General features: G+C 50.0%; 1 protein-coding gene across 1 annotated transcript; it reads left to right on the top strand.

Moving 5' to 3' along the window:
• Positions 1-1,908: 1,908 nt before the first annotated feature.
• Cnr2 (cannabinoid receptor 2) lies at positions 1,909-24,378 on the top strand. The gene is made up of 2 exons (XM_005343004.5): positions 1,909-2,087; positions 22,221-24,378. The coding sequence occupies exon 2, from the start codon at positions 22,266-22,268 to the stop codon at positions 23,307-23,309; it is 1,044 nt and encodes a 347-aa protein (XP_005343061.3). The 5' UTR covers positions 1,909-2,087; positions 22,221-22,265; the 3' UTR covers positions 23,310-24,378.
• The last annotated feature ends 947 nt before the right edge of the window (positions 24,379-25,325 follow it).

Raw genomic sequence — 25,325 nt, 5'->3', positions numbered from 1 at the left:
TTGACCAACTATTGGACCCTCACACGCCAAAGCGCCAGGGAAAAGACAAGAGGCTTCCTGTGTGGGCCCATCCGCCCTGCCAGGGCACTCAGGGGACCTGGAGATCCTGGGGCACCCTCACCAGCCACACTGTCTAGCGCTGCCCAAGGTGGGTCTCAGGACCTGCGGCCTCATCCAGGATCTGGTTAGGGATACAGATTCTTTGGTCTCATCCCAGAGCATCAATCAGAATCTCTGGGGGCAGGGCCCCCAGGGTGTTTTAACCGGTCAATCTCTGGTTGATTCAGTTGCTTATGGAAGTTTGAGAAGCACTTCTTATCTTCAACCTCCTCATTCTAGGAACGGGGAAACTGATTCCAGACAAAAAGAAATGACAAAAAGAAAACTTGACCGCCCAAGGACTCAGGTTCACGGTGGTGTTCCTCCTTTCTTCCCTCATTCATTCCTTTGCTCATCCTGCACCCAGGCTGCAGGCGCACACTTCAGACTGCGATGGAGAGCCGGCCTTGGGGGTCCTCAACACTCTTCCTCAGCACGGGGGTGGGGGGGGCCTCCTCACAGCTGGGGTGTGGGATCAGGATCCTGGAGGCCGCGATATCTGTTAGATCTCATCCCACTCGTTCTGGTGTCTCCACTCTGCCGCTTCTACAGAAGTCAGCTGCAGGAGGACCCTAGTCCGGGTCTCCCAGTCTTCTTTGTTCTCTCTTGGCACACCAGGGCTCTCTATCCCATTCCTCACCGTCGATTCCTTGCTCTTGGTAGAGGCACAAGAGCTGAGGCTTTCCTAATGCACTCCCCAGCACTAGGTTTGCACCAAAGGGACCAAGCCTAGGCCTGGAGCAGGGCTTCTCAACCTTGGCATAGTAACGTTTTGAGCTGGGTGAGTCCTGACTGTATCAGGGTTCCCTGACGCTGAAGGATATTTAGCAGCATTTTTGGTCTCTGCCCACTAGACAGCAGTAGAACCCCCGCCCCCCCCCTACCAAAAATGTCTCGGAGCATGGCTAAATGCTCTGGGTACAGGGGCCAAGTAACTTTCAATTTCAGATAAACAAGGAAGAACTTTTCCTTTGGGGCTTTTGTTTTTGTTTTTGATACTGGGGATTGAATCCAGAGTTGCTTAACCTCTAAGCCACATCCCCAGCCCTTTTTATTTTGAGACAGGGTCTTGCACTCACTTAGGGCCTTGTTAAATTGCTGAGGCTGGCTTTGACCTTGTGATCCTCCTGCTCCAGCCTCCTGAGCCCCCCGGGATTACAGGTGTGCACCACCGAGCCTGGCGAAATTTGTTTTTCATTTGATCGCACAGCGTTTTGTTTTTGGTTTGGGTCGCTGGGGATTGAATTTAGGGCCTCACACATACTAAGCATGTGCTATACCACTGAGCAATGCCTCCCAACCCCTCACATCGCATTTTTAAAAGATTTGACTTTGTACCTGATTGTTCTAGAATTAAATTTGAAATATCTGGCAGTTGGGTACTTCCAGGCGGAGGAGCAGAGGTACCTGCTCACTTAGGCACCTGTAGTCCACTATTGCCCACAGTCCCCACCAGTCCCTCTTGTCCCCTGCTGGTACCCATCTCCCATTTATGGTATCTGCCTGGCCTCTGTCGGCATTTGCACTTCTAAGCTCTGGACTCATAGGGAGGAGGTCCTGGAGTGAAAGGAATGTCCTTTGGGGTGAATTAGGTCAGGCTGGCCCATTATCCCCATTTTGCAGATGAAGAAACTGAGCTCTGGCAGGCTAAGTGAACTGCTCAGTGTCGTGACTTCCAGGCCAGATCAGAAGCCAAGTCCCTCAACTCCACAGCGTGGGCACAGCGTGGGCACAGGCCCCACCCCGTCCAGAGTTCCTTGTGAAAAAGAAGTCAACTACTGGGGCAAGAGCATTGTGGCACCAGGGACCCAGAGGGGAAGTGGTAACAGGGACGGAAGGACCTCCTCACACTCACTCATCTGTGACAAGTGCAAATGCAAGAAAAACCTGGCTGAGGGCAGCAGCTCAACAGGACCTCCGGACAGGACCCAGGACCAGGACTTGGGGGTGAACAAAAACCAGCTCCCAGGGTCCAGCCACCAGCAAACGTGAGTCACATTTTTAGCTGGTTTATTTTAGACATCTTTCTCATCCCAGAAAGCCTGTGTTCTTGCCTTGCCCACTCCCTCCAGAATCAGAAGAAGCTGGGTGGGCCTGTCTGGGACAGCGGGTGAGGTCACCTCAGGATACCTACAGGGTTGGTGGGTCCTCTTCAGACAAAATCAAGAGTCAGCACGGACTGTTGTCTCACCAGACCCTCTCCTACAGCTGCGTGGCGTGCTGGGCATGCCTCCGAGGGCCTGTCGTGATTGGATTCGTTTGATCCTCATGATTGTCCATGGTGAGCCCTGTCTCTATCGCCCACTCTGCAGAGCAGGGCTGCCACTTACCCAAAGTCACACAGGCATCAAATAAGAGCATCAGCACACGTGATGTGATCCCAGCTACTTGGAGGCTGAGGCAGGAGAATTTCGAGCTTGAGGCCAGCCTGAGCAACTTCGTGAGATCCTGTCTCAAAATAAAAAGGGCTGGGGGGCTGGGGATGTGGCTCAGTGGGAGAGGGCTTGCCTAGCACACGTGAGGCACTGGGTTCGATCCTCAGCACCACATAAAAATAAATGAATAGAATAAAAAGTTATTATTTAAAAAAAAAAGGGCTGGGGATATGACTCAGTGGTAGAGCACCCGGGTTCAATTCCTAGTACCCCCCCCTCAAAAAAAAGGGGTACTGATGAGTGCACCTTGGGGCCAGGGTCATGATTGAATCCTGACCTCGCCACCAGTGACTATGGTCTCAGGCAAGTCACTCTGCGACTGTCCCACTCCGCTTCCTCTTCTGTGGAAGATGGAACTGAGAATATCCCTCCCAGGACGTGGGCACAGTGAGGTGACGGTGGCGGTGGGGAGGGCACCTGTGCTGGACTCGGTGATGGCTGTGGTGGAGATTGTGACCTCACCCCATCTGCCCTTGCTGTGGATCAGGGGTGAGGGTAAGATGAAGCCACCTCTCCCTAGAAGGGGTGGCAGGTAGATACCTTGAGGGCGCGAAGCCCAGGACTGAGGCAGCACAGGGCTGAGGAGGAGCTCAGGGAGCCCGGGGAGGGGGCCTGGTCCCAGCTCCGTAACCATTTCATGGCTCAAGGGAGGTGGCGCCCTCACCTGCCCCAAGCCACAGGTCCGGTCTGGGCCAGTGAGCTGTCCCTTTTCCCTTTGGCCAGTCAAAGTGGGCGAGATGGCAGCTGGCCTCAGCCGAGCTGAGCCTGTCACGCCAGCACCAGCCTCTCCTCTCTCCTCCTTTCTTACTCTCACTCTGGGCCCTCAATGGACATCAAACCTTTTATTTATTCCGATGGAATCATGTTCAGGGGGAGACTTCATCCTACTGGGCTAATGGGAACCTGAGCCTGGGTCTATGCTGGACCTCCTTCTGCCCAGCCCCAGCATCAAATGCGGACCCTTGGTGGATGCCCATTGTCCTTCCGGGCTTGATCCCCTGGAGTCGGGCTATGCCCACTTCCCAGGCTCGCTGGGGTCCCCCATTATTTGCCAAGACTTGAGACCACCTTGCTTTGTGCTTGACCTTGGAGCTGTGTCACCCAGCAGCTCCTCCTGGAGGACGAGGTCTCCTTCTCTCTCCAGGGAGCAGAGCCTGGTCCCCAACACTCAAGGGGCCCTGGCCAGTGCTCCCTCCCTGGTCTCAGGGCAATCTCTCCTTTCTCTTTGGTCGCTCTTCTCTCCCTGCCCCCTGGCACTCTGTCTTGGCCCTCCCCCTGAGCTCGGTCTCATGAAGGACAGGAAGAGGGTTATTTTTCAAATAGCTTCTGCTTTCACCTCAACACCTACAAAAATGCCCCGCGACCAGAGGCGCAAAGGGCACTCTTTGAAGGGAGGGAGACAGCCCTATCTCATAGATAAGGGAAGCCAGCCTCAGCAGCTGCAGTGACTTGGCCAGTGTCACATGGACAGAAAAGAGAGGAGCCAGTGTGAATGGAGACCAGCTCCTGGAGTCCAGGGCTGGTGCTGTCAACCACTGGGTCACTCCAAGACCCCAAACGCCCTCCCCAGTTAAGTCGGGTGACCTCGGGCAGGTCACGTCACATTCTGAACCTGAGACTCCAAATGAATCTCTAGGAGGAGAGCTCGTTTTCCTCTTTCATGATTGTGGATGCTGGTCTCACGGGGTCTTCCCCGCAGCCCGTCCCTTGCAAGGAGAGAAGCTCACAGGGCTTCAGCCTCATCGGGGCCACACAGCTGGTGGGTGGTGGGATCCAGAGCCCTGCTGCACCGTGGTGAGAACACCTGGCAGGTGCTAAAGGTGCCATTCAGGTTCAAGGACAGTCACTGTCTTTCCTGTCCCTTCAGACACCACAGCACTGACATCCCGAGACCCTGAGCTGGGGGTGGGAGGGGAGCCTAGCCTAGGTCCTCCTCCCAGCTCTGGACAGTCTCATCCCCAGGCACCGTGCGGTCTGCTCCATGCCAGGCCCCGAGGCTCTGGTCATTTGACTGGAAGATCCCACGTTTCCACCGTCCGGCTGCCTGTGCTCAGGGACGACTGGCGTTATCTTATGTCATCCCCACCCAGGACCTACCAGGGCATTTCCTTCTGCCCCAGACGTAAACAGGGGAGCTGAGGACTAGCCAGAGGGACTTTTTTTGCCAAGACCAAAGAGCTAGGGCACACAGTGAGAGGCCTGGCGCAGCAGGGCACGGAGCCCCCACCTCGGCCCTGGGGCTCACCCAGGAGTGACCTACCAAGATCAGGGTCCCCGCGTCTGCCAGCAGAGCCCAGAAGGGGCAAAAACACTTCCTTTTCCCTCCATATCCTGGGGAGGAAAAGGCTCCACCAAGTGCCCTGTCCCTACCCCATGCAGTAAAGACCTCAAATGCCAAAGAGAGAAAGTGACAGGGGCAGATCTGTGGGGCCTCATGGTGGTGCTGGAGCTGGGGGAGTGGGGGCTGCTGGGATCCCACACAAACAGGGAGGAGTGACTTCACGGCTGGGTGTCCTGAGAGCTTTGTGGCTTCTCCTGTCCCCTCCTCTCCTTCCCACTTGCTCCCACTGCAGGGGTGGCCTGGGGTAGTCTATTTGCCCAGTGTACCAGAGACAACCCCCACACACCAAAATTGCTGCTCTTGGCGGCTCCCCTGTCTCCCCAGGGGTTGTGGCCACCCCATAGTTCCTCTTTGAGAACCGCAGCTGCATGTGTGGTGTTGCCTCTGGTGGGACGCACTGAGTCTGTCCTCTGTGCTTCCCCGTGGGTGGGTTGGGGTCCTGGGCAGCCTGATAGGGCTGGAGGCCGGGTGGGGGTGGGGGAGGCGGGATCAGACCCTTGCTGAGAACCAGGAACGTTTCAGGAAAACTAGTGCTTGAGAAATGGCCACCAGAGGGGGGAGGAGCTAAGAGATCAAAGAAAGAGGTGGACAGATCCAGGACTGCCGGAGTGCAACTCATTAAGGACTTGGCTTGGGCGTCAGCAAGGCAAACGTCAACTAAGAAACAACCCAGGGGGCAGTGACCAGCACAAAGCGCTCGGCTGGCCGTCTTCACAACTTCGTTTGTCCTAGAGGGTTTGGGATGGGTGCCAAGGTTACCTGGCGGACAAAATGGCAAATGCAACCAAGATGGTTGTAGTCATGTCAAGGCGGAGCCCTACAAGGGAGGCACAGGAAGCTGCCTCCCAACCTCTCAGTCCTCCCTCCCACGTGGCCAGTGTTAATGCCCACTGGACAGATGGGGCCACTGGGCTCAGAAACAACAGGCAATGCCGGACCTCAGAGGAGCCCAAATCTCTTTCCCCCGTCTTTCCCCCCACAGAGAGATGCTCCATAAGGTGTATATCATTCGAAGCCCACGGCACCTGTTGCCAGTGCCTAAAAAAATCCGTGAATCATTATTTTAATATTTAAACATGTGGGGCAGGGCGGGGGTGTAGCTCAGTGGTAAAGCGCTTGCTAGCCTGGGACAGGCCTGCCATCAAAAGGTGAAAAAAAAAAAAAAAGAAAGATATTTTGCCAATGTGAAAGCTTACTCACAAAAGCCACAGTCAAAGGTGACCAAACAAATCATTGCCTCATGACTCAACCAGAGGCTAATGATTTGCGCCCGAGTGGCTTTGGTTCAGTTTGACCTCCCATTGTTTTTGTTCTTGGTTGTTTAGCTTACACCCTTAATGAGCCAATGATTAAAGGCAGGAAGCATAAGAAGCATAGGAACTCTGAGGCTGAGAATTCCAGGAAATGAGAGGGAAGATGGCGATTCCTTTGGAAATTCGCCTCAAGAGTCATGAGTCGCATTTCTCTGATCACATCATATCCCTGGTATCCCGACATATCAGGGAAATTCTAGAACTTCGTGCAATTTTCAGGATTGATCTATATTTTCTTTTCTTTTTTTTTTTTAAAGAGAGAGGAGAGAGAGAATTTTTAATATTTATTTTTTAGTTTTTGGCGGACACAACATCCTTGTTGGTATGTGGTGCTGAGGATCGAACCCGGGCCGCACGCATGCCAGGCGATCGCGCTACTGCTTGAGCCACATCCCCAGCCCTTGATCTATATTTTCAAGGCACACACAGAGGTGCTCACAATTAGGGACCAAAGGCCGACTTTATCTCTCCCTGTAACAACATAAAATTATTTTTCAAAAGGTATAAATTAACTTTTTCAGCAACAGATACAAAAAAATTTTTGTCAAACCCTCGGGTCATGAAGGAGGCCTCTCTCCTGAGTTATATTTCAGTCCACCGTAGTATACGTTGAGTCCCAAATAAAATGTCACCTTACAATTTGTCGAGCAGCCCTGTATTTTCTTCTGTCAAGAGTTTAAGTTAAACCTAACGCATGTGAATCTGTAAAATGCAGAGAGGCCAAACTTTGGCTTCATAGGGCATGTATATAATTTTAAGGTTTAAAACAATTGCTAAGGAACCAGAAAGGAAATGCACTCATAGACACTATCATAACAACATATCCCTTGATGGCTATTAATGGAAGTGCCAGTCAGGGACGGTGCTCTGCATTTTCTATTTCTTCATTTCCGTTCCACTTAATCCTCATGACAGCCCTGAGCAGAGGTACTTCCATTATGCCCATTTTGCAGATGAGGATACTGAGGCTCAAGGAGGCAAGGCCATTGGTCCAAGAGACCACAGCAGTAGTAATAAGGAGCAGAATTAGAACTCACAACTGTGCTCCGAGCTGCCGCTTAAACCTCTTGTCTACTTCTTTCTTTCTTATTCTTAGTTGATGCTCAGCTATGAACCATAGAACAGGAGGAGGAACAGCAAATTGAGATCCAGGTGTTTCAGAAAAACTAGATCCCGGTGTAGAGAGCCAGTCAGAGAAGGCCAAAGGGACCATGAGACGGAGGAAAGAAGTGGACAAGTCCAGGATGGCCCACAGTGCAGTTTATTAGGGACTTCCAGACAGACATGTGTCTTGGGTGCCAGCAAGATAGGATCCCTGCGCCCCAAGGCAGAAGAAAGAGGTTTATATTCTAAGCCTGACGAAGGTGGGCCACAGTTCTCCGGAATGGACCTGGCCTTTCTCAAAAGTTATCAACAGGTTCAATATCCATTTAAAAACAGTGTAGGTGTGAATGGCCAGCACAGGACACTCAGTTGACTCTCTTTTGTTTTGGTTTCTCTTTTGTTTTGTGTGTGTGTGTGTGTGTGTGTGTGTGTGTGTGTGTGTTTTAATGGTGCTGGGGTTGTGTTCTACCATTGAGCTACCTCCCCAGCCAACAGCTAAGTAGTTTAACAGCTTTGTTTGTCCTCTAGGGTTTGGGATGTGTGCCAGGGTCACCTGACAGACAAAATGGCATTTCAGCCAAGATGGCTGTAGTCATGTCAAGCTGGAGCCCCATACCGGGCCACCTTGCAAGGTAGTAAGACAGCTGGGTCTGATCCCAGATCCCAGGCCAGAGATTGTCACAGGCTCCTTCTTCATGGTCCCAAGAACCAAAATCCAAACAGACCCACAAGTGCACATTAATTCTGTGATGAAGGGGCAGGTGGAACATGCAGGAGGACTGACTCTCACCCAGATGCCTTGCTCATCTTCCCAAGGTGTGAGCACCCACTCGAGGATCAGTTCACCCATCGACCTCTGTCCAGCGACCTGGAGCATCCTTGCTGCCCCGTCATCACCACTCCTAGATCTTAGCTACCCAGAGCCCAGCGAGCCAGCCCCTCCACCGATCCTGATTCCTCACTAGGTGGAGAACGGAAGGTGATAGCCAAGCCCTCCCTGTCTTGCAGTGAAGATTTTGAGCTAGTGCACAGTGAACACTCATCCAGCTGCTACTAGGTCATTGTCACCAGGCTGTTTCAGGGTGAGTCTCCCTCCAGGGCTCTGCACATGACTTCCCCACTGTCCACTTCTGTGGGGGGAGCCAGCCTGCCTTACAGCCTCCCCTTCCCCCTGCAGCCCTACAACAGAGCAGGATCGTGACTGAGGTGGGGATCTGGCCAAGCCAGGAGGAGGCAGATCAGCCTGCAGGGAAACCACAGGCCACTGAGAAAGGCCACCGCTGGGCTGGGGCTGGGGCTCAGCAATAGAGCACTCGCCCAGCTAGTGTGAGGCGCTGGGTTCAAACCTCAGCACCACATAAAAATAAAGAAATAAAATAAAGGTATTGTGTCCAACTACAACTAAAAAAAGATTTTTAAAAACTTTGAACATTCTTTTTTTTTTTTTTCCTGGTGCTGGGAATTGAGCCTGGAGTGTGCTATGCCTGCGCTCAGGCATTTTTAAAATGCATACTTTTACTCATAAACTATCTGCGCTCAGTCCTCTTTTGTCAACTTTGATAAATGTAGCATAACATCACCTGGTACTCCAGAGAGATAATTATCATTTATCAATTACAAGTAAAATTTTTAAAAAATGAAAGATATATAATATAGATTTGAACAGGAGAGAAGAGAGACAAAGTGTGTAATAAGCATGTTGCAGAGGTACCGGTCACAGAGGAAACTCCTGCGCACAGTGGCAGACTCAATTTCTTCTTATACTTTAACCACAACAAGAGTTGAATGCAGGGCTGGGGATGTGGCTCAAGCAGTAGCGCGCTCGCCTGGCATGTATGCGGCTCAGGTTCGATCCTCAGCACCACATACAAAACAAAGATGTTGTATCCGCCGAAAACTAAAAAATAAATATTTTTAAAAATTCTCTCTCTTTCACTCTTAAAAAAAAAAAAAAGAGTTGAACTCAGAAGCAGAATCCAGCTGCCTTCTCCTAAGCCAGGCAAGATAGAGATTCAGAGTTATTTTCTATTAATGTATTTTTCAAAAAAAATGTTATTTCTATTAACAGAAATAGGCTTGTTAAATGTTATTTTTTTTCACTATCAATACTTATTGGATGCCTATCATGTGCAGGCACTATGCTAAGTGCTGGGGGAGAATCAAAGATAAATCCAATAGCCTGTCCTCAAAGGGCTTACCATCTCATATGGGAGCCTACAGCCTCTGGAGGAGGTAACTTAGTGTGCTTAACTGCCTCCCTCGACCCCACCCCTCTGGACTGTCTACACTTGGTTCCTTCCTTTTACTTTTAGTTCAGCAGCTTCACATAAGAAGCATAAATCTGGAAGGTTTTTAAAATGCATACTTTTATTCATGAACAAAATTCATTTTCCTTAGAAAAAATGCTGAATATTTATTGTGATTATGAAAATCCTCAAACATATACTTTTATAGGTCTTTTTTCATTGTGAATCTGTAGTTTTGAAGTACACAATTTTCCAAATTGCATGAAGACATGCAACGACTTTTTAAAATAAATCTTTTAAACCATTGGCCGTCGCGTGTAAATGTACACAGGCTCTCTGCTAAAAGCAAGGAAAGCTTTTGAAATGGTTAGACATTGTTTATAATCAAAGTTCACAGCTCAAGAGGTTTTTCCCCATAAATCCATTACAAGCCAATGCAAAGTAGTATAAAATAACACCTCTATTAATTTATTTTTAATTTTTTATTTATTTTATTTTCATTAGATACACATGAAATGTCTTGACATTTCATATGTTTGAATCAAATGGAGTATAATTTCTCTTTTTTCTGATTGTACAGTTTGCAGAATCACATTGGTCATACACACCCCCATTAATTTATACATCCCAACTCCAAAAGCTTTTAAGTGGCTGGCCAGACCCACCAAATAACAGGAAAGGAAATTCAAAATAATCCATTTCCTATTATACCCTTAGGACTTTTGAAAGATTTTTGTTATTTTCCTTTCAACATAGAGAAACTAAATGTAATCAAGTATGGAAATAAAACACGCTGATTTAGCCAGTTTGTCTAGGTTAAACTGCTAAAGGATGCATGCTACATGTTAAAATTAAACCCATTTCTGACTGTAATTACTTTAAATAAGTATGCATTCATTATTTTCTTTGCTCAGAATAATCTCTGAGCTCAGACATTTCTGGTCTGAGCTCAGAGACTATTAGGTTGTACAAGTCGGAAGCCTCGTGTCTTTGTAGAAGCTTGATGAGACCTCTTTAAAACACTGAGGCCAAGGATATGGTTATCAAACTGAACACAAGTCAAACTTTTTTAAAGTAGAATTATGGCCAACTTATAAAGCTGTGCACACCCAAAAGACGAGTTCCTGAGACGCAGGTTCCTTCTTCCCATGCTGGAGTATTCTCAATCCCCAGCAGTTTCCCTTAGTCGAGTAAAAATGAAAAAACTCTATCCACATTATGCTGGTGGGGTCTATTTGTCTCCCCCACCAAACTCCCCAAAAGGGGGCTTGTCAAATAAACAAACTATCACTCAATTCCAATATTGATCTCTGCCAGAGTAAGAGATCCACTCTCTCTAAAGGTCTAAGGCTATTAAACCAGAACTGATGTCTGGTTAATAGTTAAAGGTATTTTTAAATCACCCATTTGATTTTACAATACGGACAGGCGTGACCCACAGCAAAAGCACTGTACCATCCGGGGAACTTTAAGGTGGCAAAGGAGGCTGAGGCCACAGTGGGGGTTCCAGGCAATGATGCCCTCCTCTTCCCGGCCAGCTCCTCCGCTGTGGCTGACCACACCACCTCCAGACTGGCAGGACCTTCTGAGAGCTCATCAAATAAGCCTCTCCTAGAGGCACACCTGAAATTCCAGCAACCCAGGAGGAGGCTGAGGCGGGAGGATGACAAGTTTGAGGCCAGCCTTAGCAACTTAGCAAGACCCAATTTCAAAAGGAAAACTAAAGGAGCACTGGAGAAGTCGCTCAGTGGCAGATTGAACTCAGGGGCACTCGGCCACCGAGCCACACCCCCAGCCCCATTTTGTATTTTATTTAGAGACAGGGCCTCCCTGGGGTGCTCAGCGCCTCACCCTCCCTCAGTGGTGGAGCACCCGCGGAGTCTATTTCCAGTACCAGAAAGAAAGAAACCCGCCCTGGTGAGAAGGGACTGCTGCGGTGTGCGGGTGGCTGCTGACTGCGTCCCACCTGGTCACCGCCAGGCTTCCCCAGAAACAGGATCCTCTTCCTCTGCCTTCCCAGCCTTCCCTGCCACCTCTCCTTTCCCTCTCTGACCCTCCCCCTGCAGCCCAAGAGCACAACAGAGATGACGGGTCACTCCCACTCATTATCAACCAGCAAACAGCTTGGGGACCCGGAGGGGAAGCCCGTAAGGAGCATGCCTTCTACAGAAGATGTCTGGAGCCGTCGCCGGGGAGGGCTCCCTGTGCCCGCCCCTGAGGAAAGCATGGCACTGTCTCCATTAATCCTTGTGCCTCGCCGCCACCCAGGAGGCAAGGTCTGTCTCTCGGCTGCTCCCATTTTGCAGATGAGGAAACTGAGAGAAAGAGGTGAAAAAAGTGAGCGACTTTACCCGAGGGTACAAAGCTAATGATAACTTGTCGGAACCACGACTCCAAGGCCCCACAGCCCAGGCAGATCCTCAAGGTCAGGACTCTATTCAGGCTGACGGGGACAGGACTAAAGTCTAGGGAGGCATGAGGGAGCAAAACTGGTTAAAAGAAGAAAGAGTCAAAAAAGAGAAGAGGGATGTGATATCTTCCTCTGGGAGCAAAGACAACACGTGTCTGCGTCCACTGGCTGGGCCCCTCGCCGGCCTCTGCACCTTGGGTGATGACCAGGTCAGACTGCCGCTTGCTGTGGGTGTCTGGGTAAATGACTTTCCCCCTCTGAACCCCTCTGGCTGAGGAGAGGTGCTTGGTTCACTGGACAGCTGGGGTGTCAATGATCAAGTGTGATATGGTCGCAGGCTCCATCAGGCTGTTCTCCGAAAAGGAAGTTGCAGAAGCACAAAAGATAGCAGAAAGAGGAAGAAGGTGTTTGAAAAGTGTCAAAACCATCCTGTGGGCAGATCTTGAACTAGTGAGTCAATTCACCAACGTCTGTCTGGAGACAGAGAGGGGAGAATGGAGAAAAAGAATCACAGGAAGGGATCCTGGGGCTTCGGAGGAATTAAGCCCAACGATACCAGCGAGTTTCTCCATATCTCTTTTTCGTGTGTGTGTTGGGGGCGGTACCAGGGGTGGAACTCTGGCATTGACCACCGAGCCACATCCCCAGCCCTATTTTGTATTTTGTTTAGAGACAGAGTCTCACTGAGTTGCTTAGCGCCTCGCTTTTGCTGAAGCTGGTTTTGAACTTGCGATCCTCCTGCCTCGGCCTCCCTAGCCGCTGGGATTACAGGTAGTGGATGCACTACCTCTCTGGGCGTAAGTTTCTTTATATTTCTAGGCCCCAACTTTCCCATCTATAAAATATGGAAAATAATAATAAGACCTATTTGCAGGGTTGTTTTGAGGCTTACAGGAGGCAGTACATAGACAGAGCTAATTCAATGCCCAGGACCCATCACCATAACCCTCCTGTCCTCCTTTTGGATGGCAGTGTGGGAACAAGACAGGGTAAAGGGCTTCTCCACGGAGCCACCGGCGCCAGAGCCCAGGCTCCAACTGGGAGCCCCTGATTCCTCCTGTGGGCTCACACATTCTCTCCAGTTCCACCAGACAGCCCCGTACTGCTCAGTCATTTTAATGATTATTTAAGCTGCACGGCAAGAATGCAGGTGAAGCCAGATGCAGGGGCGCAGGCTTGGGGTAGGAGGATCGTGAGTTCGAGAGGAGGCGCGAGGAGAAATACTACCCATAGAACTTGGTGCAGATCAGTGCTAGAAGATTACTAAACTCGCAGCAGTGTGCCTGGTGACAGCAGGAGCCTAAGGAAGAGCAGGAAATGCTCACTAGAGTTACTTCATAGGATCCTCATAGGATTCTGTGCCCAAGTCATTCCGGAACGAGGCAGATAGAAAGACCCCCACTTATACAGACTGACGCCCTGTCACCATAGAGGCCAAACCATCAACATTTGGAAACCGATTTGACCTGCGACAATAAGCCATCAGTAACAGATCAAGGTGACCTCTGGACCCGCTACTCAGCAGCGCTGGGTGCTGTCTGTGGACAGCCCAGGAAGGGTGTCTGGGGCTCCCTTCCACCTTTTTCCTTTCTGTAGTGCTAGGGACTGAACTCGGGCCTCAAGCATGCCAGGCAAGCACTCTCCCACTGAGCTACATCCCTGGCCCCTGCATTTCATCTTCTAGTCCCCTGTGTTCTTGGTTGCCCTTGATCACAGTTACAATAATTTTCTTCTGGGGTGTAGGCTGTGGTCCTTGACCCACATTGCATCCATTTTTATATCTATGTCTGTATCTGTTTCAAAAGCCACCTACCTCCTCAGGCTGCAGATGTGGCTATGGTAGAGCACTCGCCTGGCATGCACACAGGCCATGGTTTTGACTCAGGAGGCTGAGGTTGGAGGATCGAGAGTTTGAGGCCAGCCTCAGCAATTTAGTGAGGCTCTGTCTCAAAGTAAGATAAAAAAGGCTGAGGATGGAGCTCAGTGTTAGTGTGCTTACCTAGCATGCCTGAGGCTCTGGGTGGATCCCCGGCATTGCGGAACAAACACAGAACTTCCCTGAGAAATCCTGCTATTTCCCTACCAGGCCTTGGTTCATTTATTCATTTGATAAATCAATTTAAAAGTATTTAAGTGCTTGCTTTCCCCAGTATTGCTGCTGGCTCAGGTGTTGGAAATCCCAGAAGGAGTTTATTAAAGGGATTGATTAGGAAAGCCAGCCCTGGGGCAGCTCCTCAGCTCTGGATTCAGGTTCTGTATTTGGCTCTCCATTAATACCCTCTGGGACTTATGTCACTGAAGAGATCTCAAGTGCCTTCTCCCCGCGATGCTCTCCCCCCTCCTCTGCCGGATCCACCTGAAGAGTGACTGTCCTTGTGGTCTGTCCCCAAGGCCAAAGGAGTCTGCACAGCTGCTGACCTTCAAGGTCATGTCCTGCTTTAGAGCTCTGCCGAAGGAGGACTCCTGAGCCACCGCTGCCGTGGGCACGGGGTCCAGGAGTGGCAGCTCGGGGGCCATCTAGTCCCCTCACCTGGCTGTGCCCCTCATCTGCGGGCACACGGCTGCTTTGCTCTGGCCCCTCCTCAAAAGACCTCCACCAAGTCAGTGGAGGACACCCATAATCCCATGGGCTTGGGAGGCTGAGGCAGGAGGATCACAAGTTCAAAGCCAGCCTCAGCAGCTTAGCAAAGCCCTAAGCAACTCATTGAGACCCCGTTTCAAAATAAAAGACAAAGAGGGTTGGGGATGTGGCTCAGTGGTTAAGTGTCCTTGGGTTCAATCCCTGGTGCTAAAAAAAAGTCCTCCAAAATCACATACCCCTCTCTCCCAAAAAGATGCTGCCGAGCACAATGTTAGGGGTATGTGACAACTTCACTTCCGGACCCAAATTGAAAGTTCAAGATCAGAACCTCATTGTCCAGAAAGCAAGGTGCAGAATGGACATAAATAATACAAAGTGGACAGAGATCCAGGGGGTAGGACTCCACAAGCTTTGGCCAGCCGTGGGAGAAACCAGGGAAAGCTTCCTGGAGGAGGCAGGGGGCACTTTTTTTTTTTTTTTGCTTTGTTTTGTTTTTGTGGTGGGGGGGAAGGGAACCAGGGCCTCGTGCATCCCACCACTAAGCCATAATCCACAGATAAAAATAGATGAGATGTGGGTCAAGGACCACAGCCTACAACCCCAAACCCCAGAAAAAAATTATTGTAACTGTGATCAAGGGCAACCAAGAACCAGGGGACTAGAAGATGAAGTGCGGGGGCCAGGGATGTAGCTCAGTGGGAGGGTGCTTGCCTGGCATGCTTGAGGCCCCGACTTCAGTCCCTAGCACTACAGAAAGGAAAAAGGTGGAAGGGAGCCCCAGACACCCTTCCTGGGCTGTCCACAGACAGCACCCAGCGCTGCTGAGTAGCGGGTCCAGAGGTCACCTTGATCTGTTACTGATGGCTTATTGTCGCAGGTCAAATCGGTTTCCAAATGTTGATGGTTTGGCCTCTATGGTGACAGGGCGTCAGTCCGTATAAGTGGGGGTCTTTCTATCTGCCTCGTTCCGGAATGACTTGGGCACAGAATCCTATGAGGATCCTATGAAGTAACTCTAGTGAGCATTTCCTGCTCTTCCTTAGGCTCCTACTGTCACCAGGCACACTGCTGTGAGTTTAGTAATCTTCTAGCATTGATCTGCACAAAGTTCTACAGTAGTATTTCTCCCCATTTATAGGTGATGAAACAGAGCCTCAGAGAAATGCAGTAACTTGCCCAAGGTCACACAGAGAAATGCAGTAACTTGCCCAAGGTCACACAGCCCATTCATTGCAGAACCAAATTTGAGTCCAGGAATGTCTTGTTTCAAAGTTCATGACATTGGGATTCAACATGCTGAATTTCTAGGTGAAGACCCTAGGAGTCAGCCCCCTTAACCCACCTGAGAAAAGAGAGGCTCAGAGTGTAGAAGGGACCTGCCCCAAACCACTCGGTGACAGAGCAGTGATCAGAACCCAGGGAGAGGAGACTGGCTGGAGCACATGCTCAGTGTGCCCCGGGCCCTGGGTTCCGTCCCCAGCACCAAAACCAAACCAAAACCCAAACCAACCCCCCCCCCCCCATGAGGCTGGTGCATGGAACCTCAGCTTCCCACGGCGGGGTGGGGGTTCCAGGAGGACTTGACACACAGTCTGCAGCTGCCACCTTCTTTCACTTCACGTTTTCACTTCAGGTCAGAAAACCCCCAGGCACACCTTCTCCTGAGCCTTTCCCAGGCCTCAAGCCTCCCATGCCCAGCTCCCAAGGCTTGGCCTGCAGGAGCCCGGTCCAGGCTGCAGCCCCCAGAGGGCAGGCCCAGCCTAGACGCCCCCCTGGGGAAGGAGCGCAGGCGGTTCCTGGCCTTTGACTTTTTGTTAGTGGAGAACACACTCAGTGGGTTCTCTTTTAATCTGTACAGCACTGGATCACAAAATGTTTTTGCATACCTCATGGCTCTTTTTATCAGGTGTGTCTCAGGAGGGGGGGGGAGCTGAAGCACCAAACCTTGGTTCTTGTGTCCTGATGAAAGAAAATTTAAAGTTCAGCAAGACACTGGGCGCGGTGGCGCACGCCTGCGGTCCCAGGAGGCTGAGACAGGAGGATCGTGAGTTCAAAGCCAGCCTCAGCCAAAGCAAAGTACTAAGCAACTCAGTGAGAGTTGCTAAATCAAATAAGATATAAAAATAGGGCCTGGGGATGTGGCTCAGTGGGCGAGGGACCCTGGGTTCAATCTCTAGTACCACCCCCCCACCCCGCAAAAATAGTCTAGTAGGAGTATTTTATCATGAGTGAAAGTAAAGTCGTCTCCAGCAAAGGGCTCTCTCAAGAGCGAGAGTGGGTGGTCTGAGCAGAGAACAGCAGAGGAAACCGTTCTGCTTCCAAAATTATTCCTGTTTGACGTTTAGCAGAACTGAGGATCACCTGCTGCAGCCTTACCAATCCGGCGTTCGACTCCTCTTTCACATGGGGCAGTGCAGTAGTAGCCATCCTATTCAGGGGGGCTTCATCTGCAAGTCAACCCCATTTTTTTTGTACCAGGGATCGAACCCAGGGGTGCTGAACCACGGAGCCATATCCTCAGCTCTTTTTATCTTTTATTTTGGCAGAGGGTCTTGCTAAGTCACTTAGGGCCTTGCTAAGTTCCTGAGGCTGGCTTTGAACTTGAATCTTCCTGCCTCAGCCTCCTGAGCCGCTGGGGTGAAAGGCATTCACCACGGCACCAGGCTCAACCCCATGTTAATGTGGGTATCCGGGTCAGTGGCTGGACAGTTTGCCTTAGTGCACCTGTGCTATTAAAGAAATTTCTCTTCTGAAATACATTGAGAAACCTTGACCATGACTCCTGGCTGTACAGTGACCTCAGTAGACCCTGCCAGGAATTAGCCCACTGATCTTTCCTTTTTGACGTACTTCTTAACTGGCTCTCTTTGTGTCCCCCTGTTTATCCTCAGGATTAGTCCACCCATTGTTCTGTGTTACCTGGTTGTTCCTGAAAGGCAATTCATGTGACCTGCTACGTTAGGGTCCCCCGTTGCTGCTCATTCCTAGCTGCTTCCTAACAAGTTTCATCTTGACACTGCCCTGACCTGCACTGACAAAATGTACGAATCCTTTTCCTTAAAAAAAAAAAAAAAAAAAGCACAGATGTGTCATACACTTGGGGAGGATCATCAGTACCCCATCAGAGCCCACCCCTGGTGGGGGTTACAAATCATCAGTCAGCCCCAGCGACCTTGGAGGAGGCAGGTATCGCCACTGCCACTTCATTGATGAGAAAAGAGGCTCAGAAAGCTGCAGGGATTTGCACAGGTGTGGCGGAGGTGGGACTGGCGCAGTCACCCCGTTCAGCAGGCATCCAGACCCCTGTCCTTGCCTAGAGGCAGCTACATCTAGAAGCCAGATGTTGTGACTCCAGAATTTCTATCTGCCCAAAGGGCCAGTGGACAGGGAGCTGGGTTTCCTGTCACCCTGGGTGTCCTGCTGTTGCTAGATGCTGTCTTCTAAGGCCCTCCATCCAAATACCTGCGGTTCCTGCCCTTTCCCACTCTGGACAGTAGCTATAGGTCGCCAGCCACACTGGAACTGAGCAAGGCACAGATGCCAGCCACTGCCACCCCCCCAGCGTCTCTCTTCCAGGCTGGGCTCTGGGGGTGGGGTGGGAGGTAAACCATTCCGGGGTGGAGGGGGCAGTTTTTCAAGGAAAAGAAGAGAAGAGAGTCCCTGTTGAGAGCCACGAGGTGCAGGGGGCTTCTCGCATCTCTGTCCCCTGAGGTGGCGGCCCAGGACATGGAGCTGAGGAAGCTTGCACCACTTGGGCACTGTCTGTCACTCACTGTGGCCAGGTGGAGAGCTCAGCTAGCGCTGCTTTCTGACCTTAACCACACTCTGTCAAGAGCATCTGTCTCAGGGAAATGCCCCTTTCCAGCCTCCCTGGGTCGGGACATCTCTGTTCCTGCGGCACAAGAGTCAGGAGGTGTGAGTCCAATTCTAGCTTTGCCACTGATTTGTTGGGTGACCTTGGGCAAATCACATCCCACCGTTCTCTGTTCGCTCCATGATAAGTTGATGGTGATGGATGAAATGAGGTTTTCAGTCTGTTCCTTGGAGCCTGACAGTTCCACAGATGAACCTGAGCTCCCAACATAGTGGCCTGTTTTATAAATAGGGGTCCTACAATTTTCAGAGTGTTTGCTCCCTTAAAAATCTGAAAAACTACTGAATAATAGACTTTTTTTTTTTTAAGTGCTGGTGATGGAACCTAGGTCCTGTGCATACTGAGCAAGTTCTCCAACCACTGAGCCACGTCCCCAGCCCCAAACATAATTGCTCTTTTAAAACAAATTTATTAGTACATTTTAGTGATGCAGAGTGGGGTTCATTTTGAAATACTAATATATACATGTAACATAGTTTTCCCCACCCACCTGTGAATCTTCTATCATAGGTAGATGAAATTAGATTATGGATAGAAAAAAATATTCTATATGGAATTTGTATGGGATCAGCCAGGGGTACAGACACACAGAGAAAGCTTCAATTGTAGGGTTTTATTTCAAGAGAGGAGATACAGTACTAAGGTCTGGTAATTTCCCCTGGTCATGAGTATAGTATTTTTTTTTCAGGAATTTCTTCTTTGTAGAAGATAAAAATCAGTAATCATTTAGTTTATTCTCTCTCTCTCTCTCTCTCTCTCTCTCTCTCTCTCTCTCTCTCTGTCTGTCTCTCTCTCTCTGAGCCTTTGTGGAACATTCTAGATGCAAACCATAAAAAGAGTTTAAGGTCCCGGATGTTTTTCTGGTCTTTCTGCATATCTTTCTTTTAATAGACGATGGGGTCAGGAGCTAAAGGCTTGGTTTTTCTGTCTTATGTACCTGTGGTGGTCCCTGACCATACATGCTGGAAGGACAGAGTACGGTTGGGAGTTGTGCATGTGACTGAGGGCTTGGGAGAGTCCTCACTGGGCAGGAGATGAGCCCAAATGGAAGGTCAAGAAGGAAGGTGAGGGCTGGGGATGTGGCTCCGTGGTGGAGCACTTGCCTATAGCATGTGTGAGGCCCTGGGTTTCATGCTCAGCACCACATAAAGATAAATAAAGGTACTGTGTCCATCTACAACTAAAAAAAAAAAAAAGAAAGAAAAAATTTAAAGAAGAAGGAGGAGGAGGAGGAGGAGGAGGAGGAGGAAGGTGAGCCAGGAAAGGAATCTTGGGGAAAAGATCTGGAGGCCAGAAAGCAAATCTCCTGGGGAACTGGAGTCAGCTCCTGGAGCCGGGCTGAGGTGAGGAAGAAAACCTCTACCTGGCTGGCTGCAGGCAGCAGGCACACTGCCCACGATGACACGACAGGAGTCCCATGTCACTTGGATTTTTCCAGTAACTACACACACAAAAAAATACAGGGCTGGGGATATCACTCAGTGGTAGAGCAAGTGCCTGGCATGTACAAGGCCGTGGGCTCACCCCCTGGAAGTTCAAGGCCAGCCTGAGCAAAAACTGTCTCAAAATTAAAAATAATTAATAATAATATTAATAATAATAATAGGCTAGGAATGTAGCTCAGTGATAGAGCACCCCTGGGTTCAATTCCTAGTATTGCCAAAAAGAAAGAAAGAAAGGAAGGAAGGAAGGAAGGAAGGAAGGAAGGAAGCAAAGCAGCAGCCAACAAGGCTCAAGCTGAGTGACCAAGACAAATATGGTTGAGGAGGTCAGAGAGGTAAGGACCAGAACACACAGTCCTATCAGGTCACTGTCAGGACTAAGACTTTAGCTGTGAATGACATGGGAACTCAGTAGCGTTTGGGGCAGAGGAGCAACATGATCTGACATGTTTAGAAGGATCGCTCAGGTTGATGTATTGAAAATCAAACCAGAAATGGGCCTGGAGGAAAGCAGGGAGCCCAGGTGGGAAGCTGCCGCACTAACCCTGGGAAGGGATGAGGCCTGATTCCCAGCCCCACCCCGCCATGCTGGGGATCTTCCCCCAGGCCCGGCTCATGCTAGGCAGACACTCCATCACTGAGCTACATGGCTAGCCCTCACTTCCAGAAATTTTATTTCATTCTTTTTCAAATCTACCCACAGCAGGCACAGTGACATGCACCTATAGTCTTGCCTCTGGGAGGCTGAGGCAGGAGGAGCTTGAGCTCAGAAATTCAAGGCCAGGAGGACAACTGAGCAAGACCTCATCTCAAAAAATAGGCTGGGTGTGGTGCACACCTGTAATTTCAACTACTCAGGAGGCCGAGGATCACACGTTCAGAGCCAGCCTGGGCAATGTGATGAGTCCCTGTCCCCAAATGAAAAATAAAGAGGGGTTGAGGATGTAGCCTAGCATGTGTGAGGTCCTGGACTCAATCCACAGTACAATAATAGATAAATAAAAAGGGGGCTGGGATGTGGCTCAAGGGGTAGTGCACTCAGCTGGCATGTGTGAGGCACTGGGTTCGATCCTCAGCACCACATAAAAATAAATAAGTGAAATAAAGGTACTGTGTTCAACTACAACCAAAAAATAAATAATTTTTTTAAATGTCTACCCAGACAGTCTCTTATTCTATGCTCATGTTTTTAATTATTGCTAATTATCCCAAACACATTTTTGTAAGTTTTACCTAATAATTATACTTTACAAAGCTCTTGGAAGGGTAATTCTGTTATCCGACATTCCTGTTAATGCTTGCTGTTGTTGCTTTCACACATTGTGAAATTTTACATGTCGAGCCCAAATTCCACAGGCCTTTTTATGTAGTAATTTTGTGCAAGCTGCGTAAGCATATCTCTCTATAAAAATGTTTAGCTTGCTTTCTAATTATATCTATGGTGTCTCAGACAATATTTACATGTCCTGAGTTTTTTCTTCAATATCACAAACATTTCTATTAAAAAAGATTCATTATCTAACATTCAAATTTAACTGAATTTTTTTTTGTGTACTAGAGATTGAATCCAGTGGTGCCTTATCACTCAGCTCAATCTCTAGTCCTTATCATTTTTTTAAAAAAGTATTTTAGTTGTAGTTGGACACAATACCTTTATTTTATTTATTTATTTTTATGTGGTGATGAGGATCGAACCCAGGGCCCCCGCACGTGATAAGCGAGTGCTCTACTGCTGAGCCACAACCCCAGCTCCAGTCCTTATTATTTTTTATTTTGAGACATGGTCTCACTAAATTGCTGAGGCTGGCCTCAAATTTGCAATATCCCTGCCTCAGCCTCCCAAGTAGCTGGGATTATAGATGTGTGTCACCACAACCAGCTTCATTGGATTTCTATATTTTATCTTATATAAAATATTTTATCTTCTATAGCTTATCTTCCCACCACTTGGGGTAAAAATAGTCTTATTTCCCTTCCCCAAACTGTTGTTAAAACTTCAAAACTGGCGTGTGTGTGCGTGCGCACACACATGCGCGCGCACACACACACACACACACACACACACACACACACAATGGAAACCCCCTTACATCATCTCCAGAATCCATTTCTTTGGGGTTTTGCTTTCCTCTTGGTTGTTGCCTCCGGGGGATTCCCCTTGCTTTCGAAAGGAAGTGTTCAGATGAGGGTTTTCTGCCTGTCGCCTTCCCGTGGTCCTGGCTGGCTGTCCATTTGAATGGACCAAGGGCGACCTATACAGCCACAGTGGAAGCTGATGTTTCAACAGGGGTTGCATCCGCTCAGGCCCAAGTTGGACTGGAGTCAGTCGGACGATTGCACTGACTGAAAAGTTCTCTCTTTCCCTTGTCCTGCAGCGGAGCCCTCTGGACCAGCCAGTGGACACAGAAGGGCCCCCACCCATGGAGTTCTGCCTGGAGACGGAGGCAGTCAATGGCTCAAAGAATGACTTGAATTTCAACCCCATGAAGGATTACATGGTCCTCAGCCGTCCTCAGCAGGTGGCGATTGCCGTGCTGTGCACCCTGCTGAGCCTGCTAAGTGCCCTGGAGAACCTGACCGTGCTTTACCTGATTCTGTCCTCCCGCCGACTCCGCAGGAAGCCCTCATACCTGTTCATTGGCAGCTTGGCTATAGCTGACTTCCTGGCCAGTGTGATCTTCGCCAGCAACTTTATCAATTTCCACGTCTTCCACAGCGTGGATTCCAAGGCCGTCTTCCTGCTGAAGATCGGTAGTGTGACCCTGACCTTCACCGCCTCAGTGGGCAGCCTGCTGCTGACCGCCATTGACCGCTACCTCTGTCTGCGCTACCCACCTGCATACAAAACTCTACTCACCCATGGGAGGGCCCTGGCAACCCTGGGCATCATGTGGGTCTTGTCAGCTTTGGTCTCCTACCTGCCTCTCATGGGGTGGACCTGCTGTCCCAGTCCCTGCTCTCAGCTTATCCCGTTGGTCCCCGACAACTATATCCTGGGCTGGCTCCTGCTGGTTGCCATTCTCTTCTCCGGCATTATCTACACCTACGGGCACGTCCTCTGGAAGGCCTATCAGCATGCAGTCAACTTGGCCGAGCACCAGGACAGACAGCTGCCAGGGATGATCCGCATGAGGCTGGATGTGAGGTTGGCCAAGACCCTGGGGCTGCTGCTGGCTGTGTTGGTCATATGCTGGTTCCCGGTACTGGCCCTCCTAGCCCACAGCCTGGTGGCCCCGCTGAGTGACCAGGTCAAGAAGGTCTTTGCCTTCTGCTCCTTGCTGTGCCTCGTCAACGCCATGGTCGACCCTGTCATCTACGCCCTGCGGAGTCGGGAGATCCGCTCTTCGGCCCACCATAGCCTGGCCCGCTGGAAGGGCTACCTGAGAGGCCGTGGTCCTGAAGGAAAGGAAGAAGCCCCCAAGTCCTCCGTCACCGAGACAGAGGCTGACATGAAAATCACCTAAGGACCCCAGGTCAGAGGTCCATTCTGCTCAGATTGCTGAGGAGGCCTCTTCCCATTTTTAACCCAAGTCAGAAATCATTTTGTTCCCCGGATGAAGGAGCGCGGTCCTGGCCCTCTCGACCTTTGTAAACCAGCCTCAGGACTTGGAACTGACCCCTTTGTGCTGGGGAGTGCTGGGACTGGTTCCTGGAGGGTGGCCTGGCCGTGTCCACCTGCACAAGTCTGGGGCTTTGTGAAGAGTGACAAAGGCATCAAAGGCACAGGGCCCAGGACAGGCTCACTTCATGTCGGGTCAGGAAAACCTTCCCAACAAGTGGCTTAGTGCCTGCATCCCCCCAGGGACCACAGAAGGAGGGAGCATCTGGCTCGGCTGGCTCAGAGGGAATGCGAGGAGGACCGTGTGTCCCGGGGCCTTGGCTATCAGATGGGATGGTCAGCCAGGGCTCGTGTCTGACTGATCATCGGGGCCTCCTTTGTTCTGGAAGCATGAAAGCCCCTCCATCAGGTCACCCTTTCCCACTGAGGCCCAAGAAGTTGTGAGTTGATGAGGATCAAGGGGGTTGACCCACTTCTTGCAGAGACAAATGACAAGACTTCAGTTCAGGGCATCCTGTTAGGGTAAAGGCCCTCCTGAGGCCCTGACACCCTTGCTCATGCCATGATTACCCCCAGATCCCTGGGAGGAGACACAGATACTTCCAAAAGTCATACTGAGCCACGGCATCCACTTGGTGGTGCTATGAGGAGCAAGCAGTGTTCCAGGGTAACCCAGCTGCAGGGAAAAGGAAGCTATTCACAGGTTCTCTAAGTCCCAGAGTGTTCTCAGTCCCCACTCAATGCAGCCCCTTTGCCTGCACCAGACACCTAGAATGCCCAGCAAGTGGGAGGGGGCAAGGCTGACTTTTCAGTCTATGAACCACAGCAAGAACTGACCCAGGCTTAGGAGGGTCTGCAGGGACCGTACTTTACGTGTCTGTGAGGCTGGGTTCCCAGCAGACAGGCGTCAGACAGGAGGCAAGGGGAATTGTTGGCGGCATGAAGGATGCAAAGGAATTCAGGCGCAGTCATTTGGGAACACAGATGCAATAAAAGAAAATATATTGACTAACCGTGTTTCCATTTAATTATCCAAGACAACATGTTCCCCGTCCCCCCTCTGTCCCATCCATCTTGTGAACAAGTGCTGGGCTCCGTGCTTGGGAGAGGAAATCCAGCCACAAGACTCCACCCCAAGTCTCATGGGGCTTGTGTTCCATGTCTGCATAAGAAGAAAGTCAGCAAAAAAAAAAAAAAAAAAAATGACAGGAGGTACAATACAGGAAATCAGCAAGGGACAGGAGGACTTCAAGTAGACTAGACCTACTGTGTGTACAGGCCATGACTATGTCCCAGGCCCTGGGGTAAGTGCTTTGAGATGCCTCGGTTCATTTAGTCTGCATAATAATCTGACAAACAGGGCCTAGTGGCCTCAAAAAGGCAGTCACTTGTCTGAGGTCACACTGCTAACAAATGTAATTGTCCCTTGGTGTCCAAGGGGGAAATTGATTCCAGGGCCTCCTCCCCTCCCTGCAGATGCCAATGTCCTTGGATGCCCAAAGCCCTTATATAAGAGGGGTATTTGCACATAACCTGCGTGCATTCTCCCTCATACTTGGTGTGTGTGTGTGGAGGGGGGGGTATTGGGGATGGCTCAGCTTTACCACTGAGGCACATCCTCAGCCCTTGTTATCTTTTTTTTTTTTTTTAATTTTCAGACAGGGTCTCACTAAATTAGGGAGGTTCTTGCTTAATTGCTGAGGCTGGCCTACAACTTGCACTTCTCCTGTCTCAGCCTCCCACATCACTGGGATTACAACAAGCCTGTGCTACCACATCCGGCCAGATAAAATTAAAAAAAAAAAAAAAAACTTTTTTTATTTTTTATTTTTTAATCTGTGGTTTGTTGGATTCACACACGCGGAACCAGTGGTTAAGGACAGCTGATTTCCCAGAGCTGGGGTTTCCAGTCTGGTTCTGT

Source organism: Ictidomys tridecemlineatus, chromosome 11, assembly GCF_052094955.1.
Source record: "Ictidomys tridecemlineatus isolate mIctTri1 chromosome 11, mIctTri1.hap1, whole genome shotgun sequence".
In the NCBI taxonomy this organism is placed as follows: domain Eukaryota; kingdom Metazoa; phylum Chordata; class Mammalia; order Rodentia; family Sciuridae; genus Ictidomys; species Ictidomys tridecemlineatus.
This window is presented reverse-complemented; position numbering and strand designations above follow the sequence as displayed.

Bases quoted from the DNA above. Each gene is read 5' to 3' on its own strand.
- Cnr2 (XM_005343004.5), top strand. From the start codon at position 22,266: ATGGAGTTCTGCCTGGAGACGGAGGCAGTCAATGGCTCAAAGAATGAC.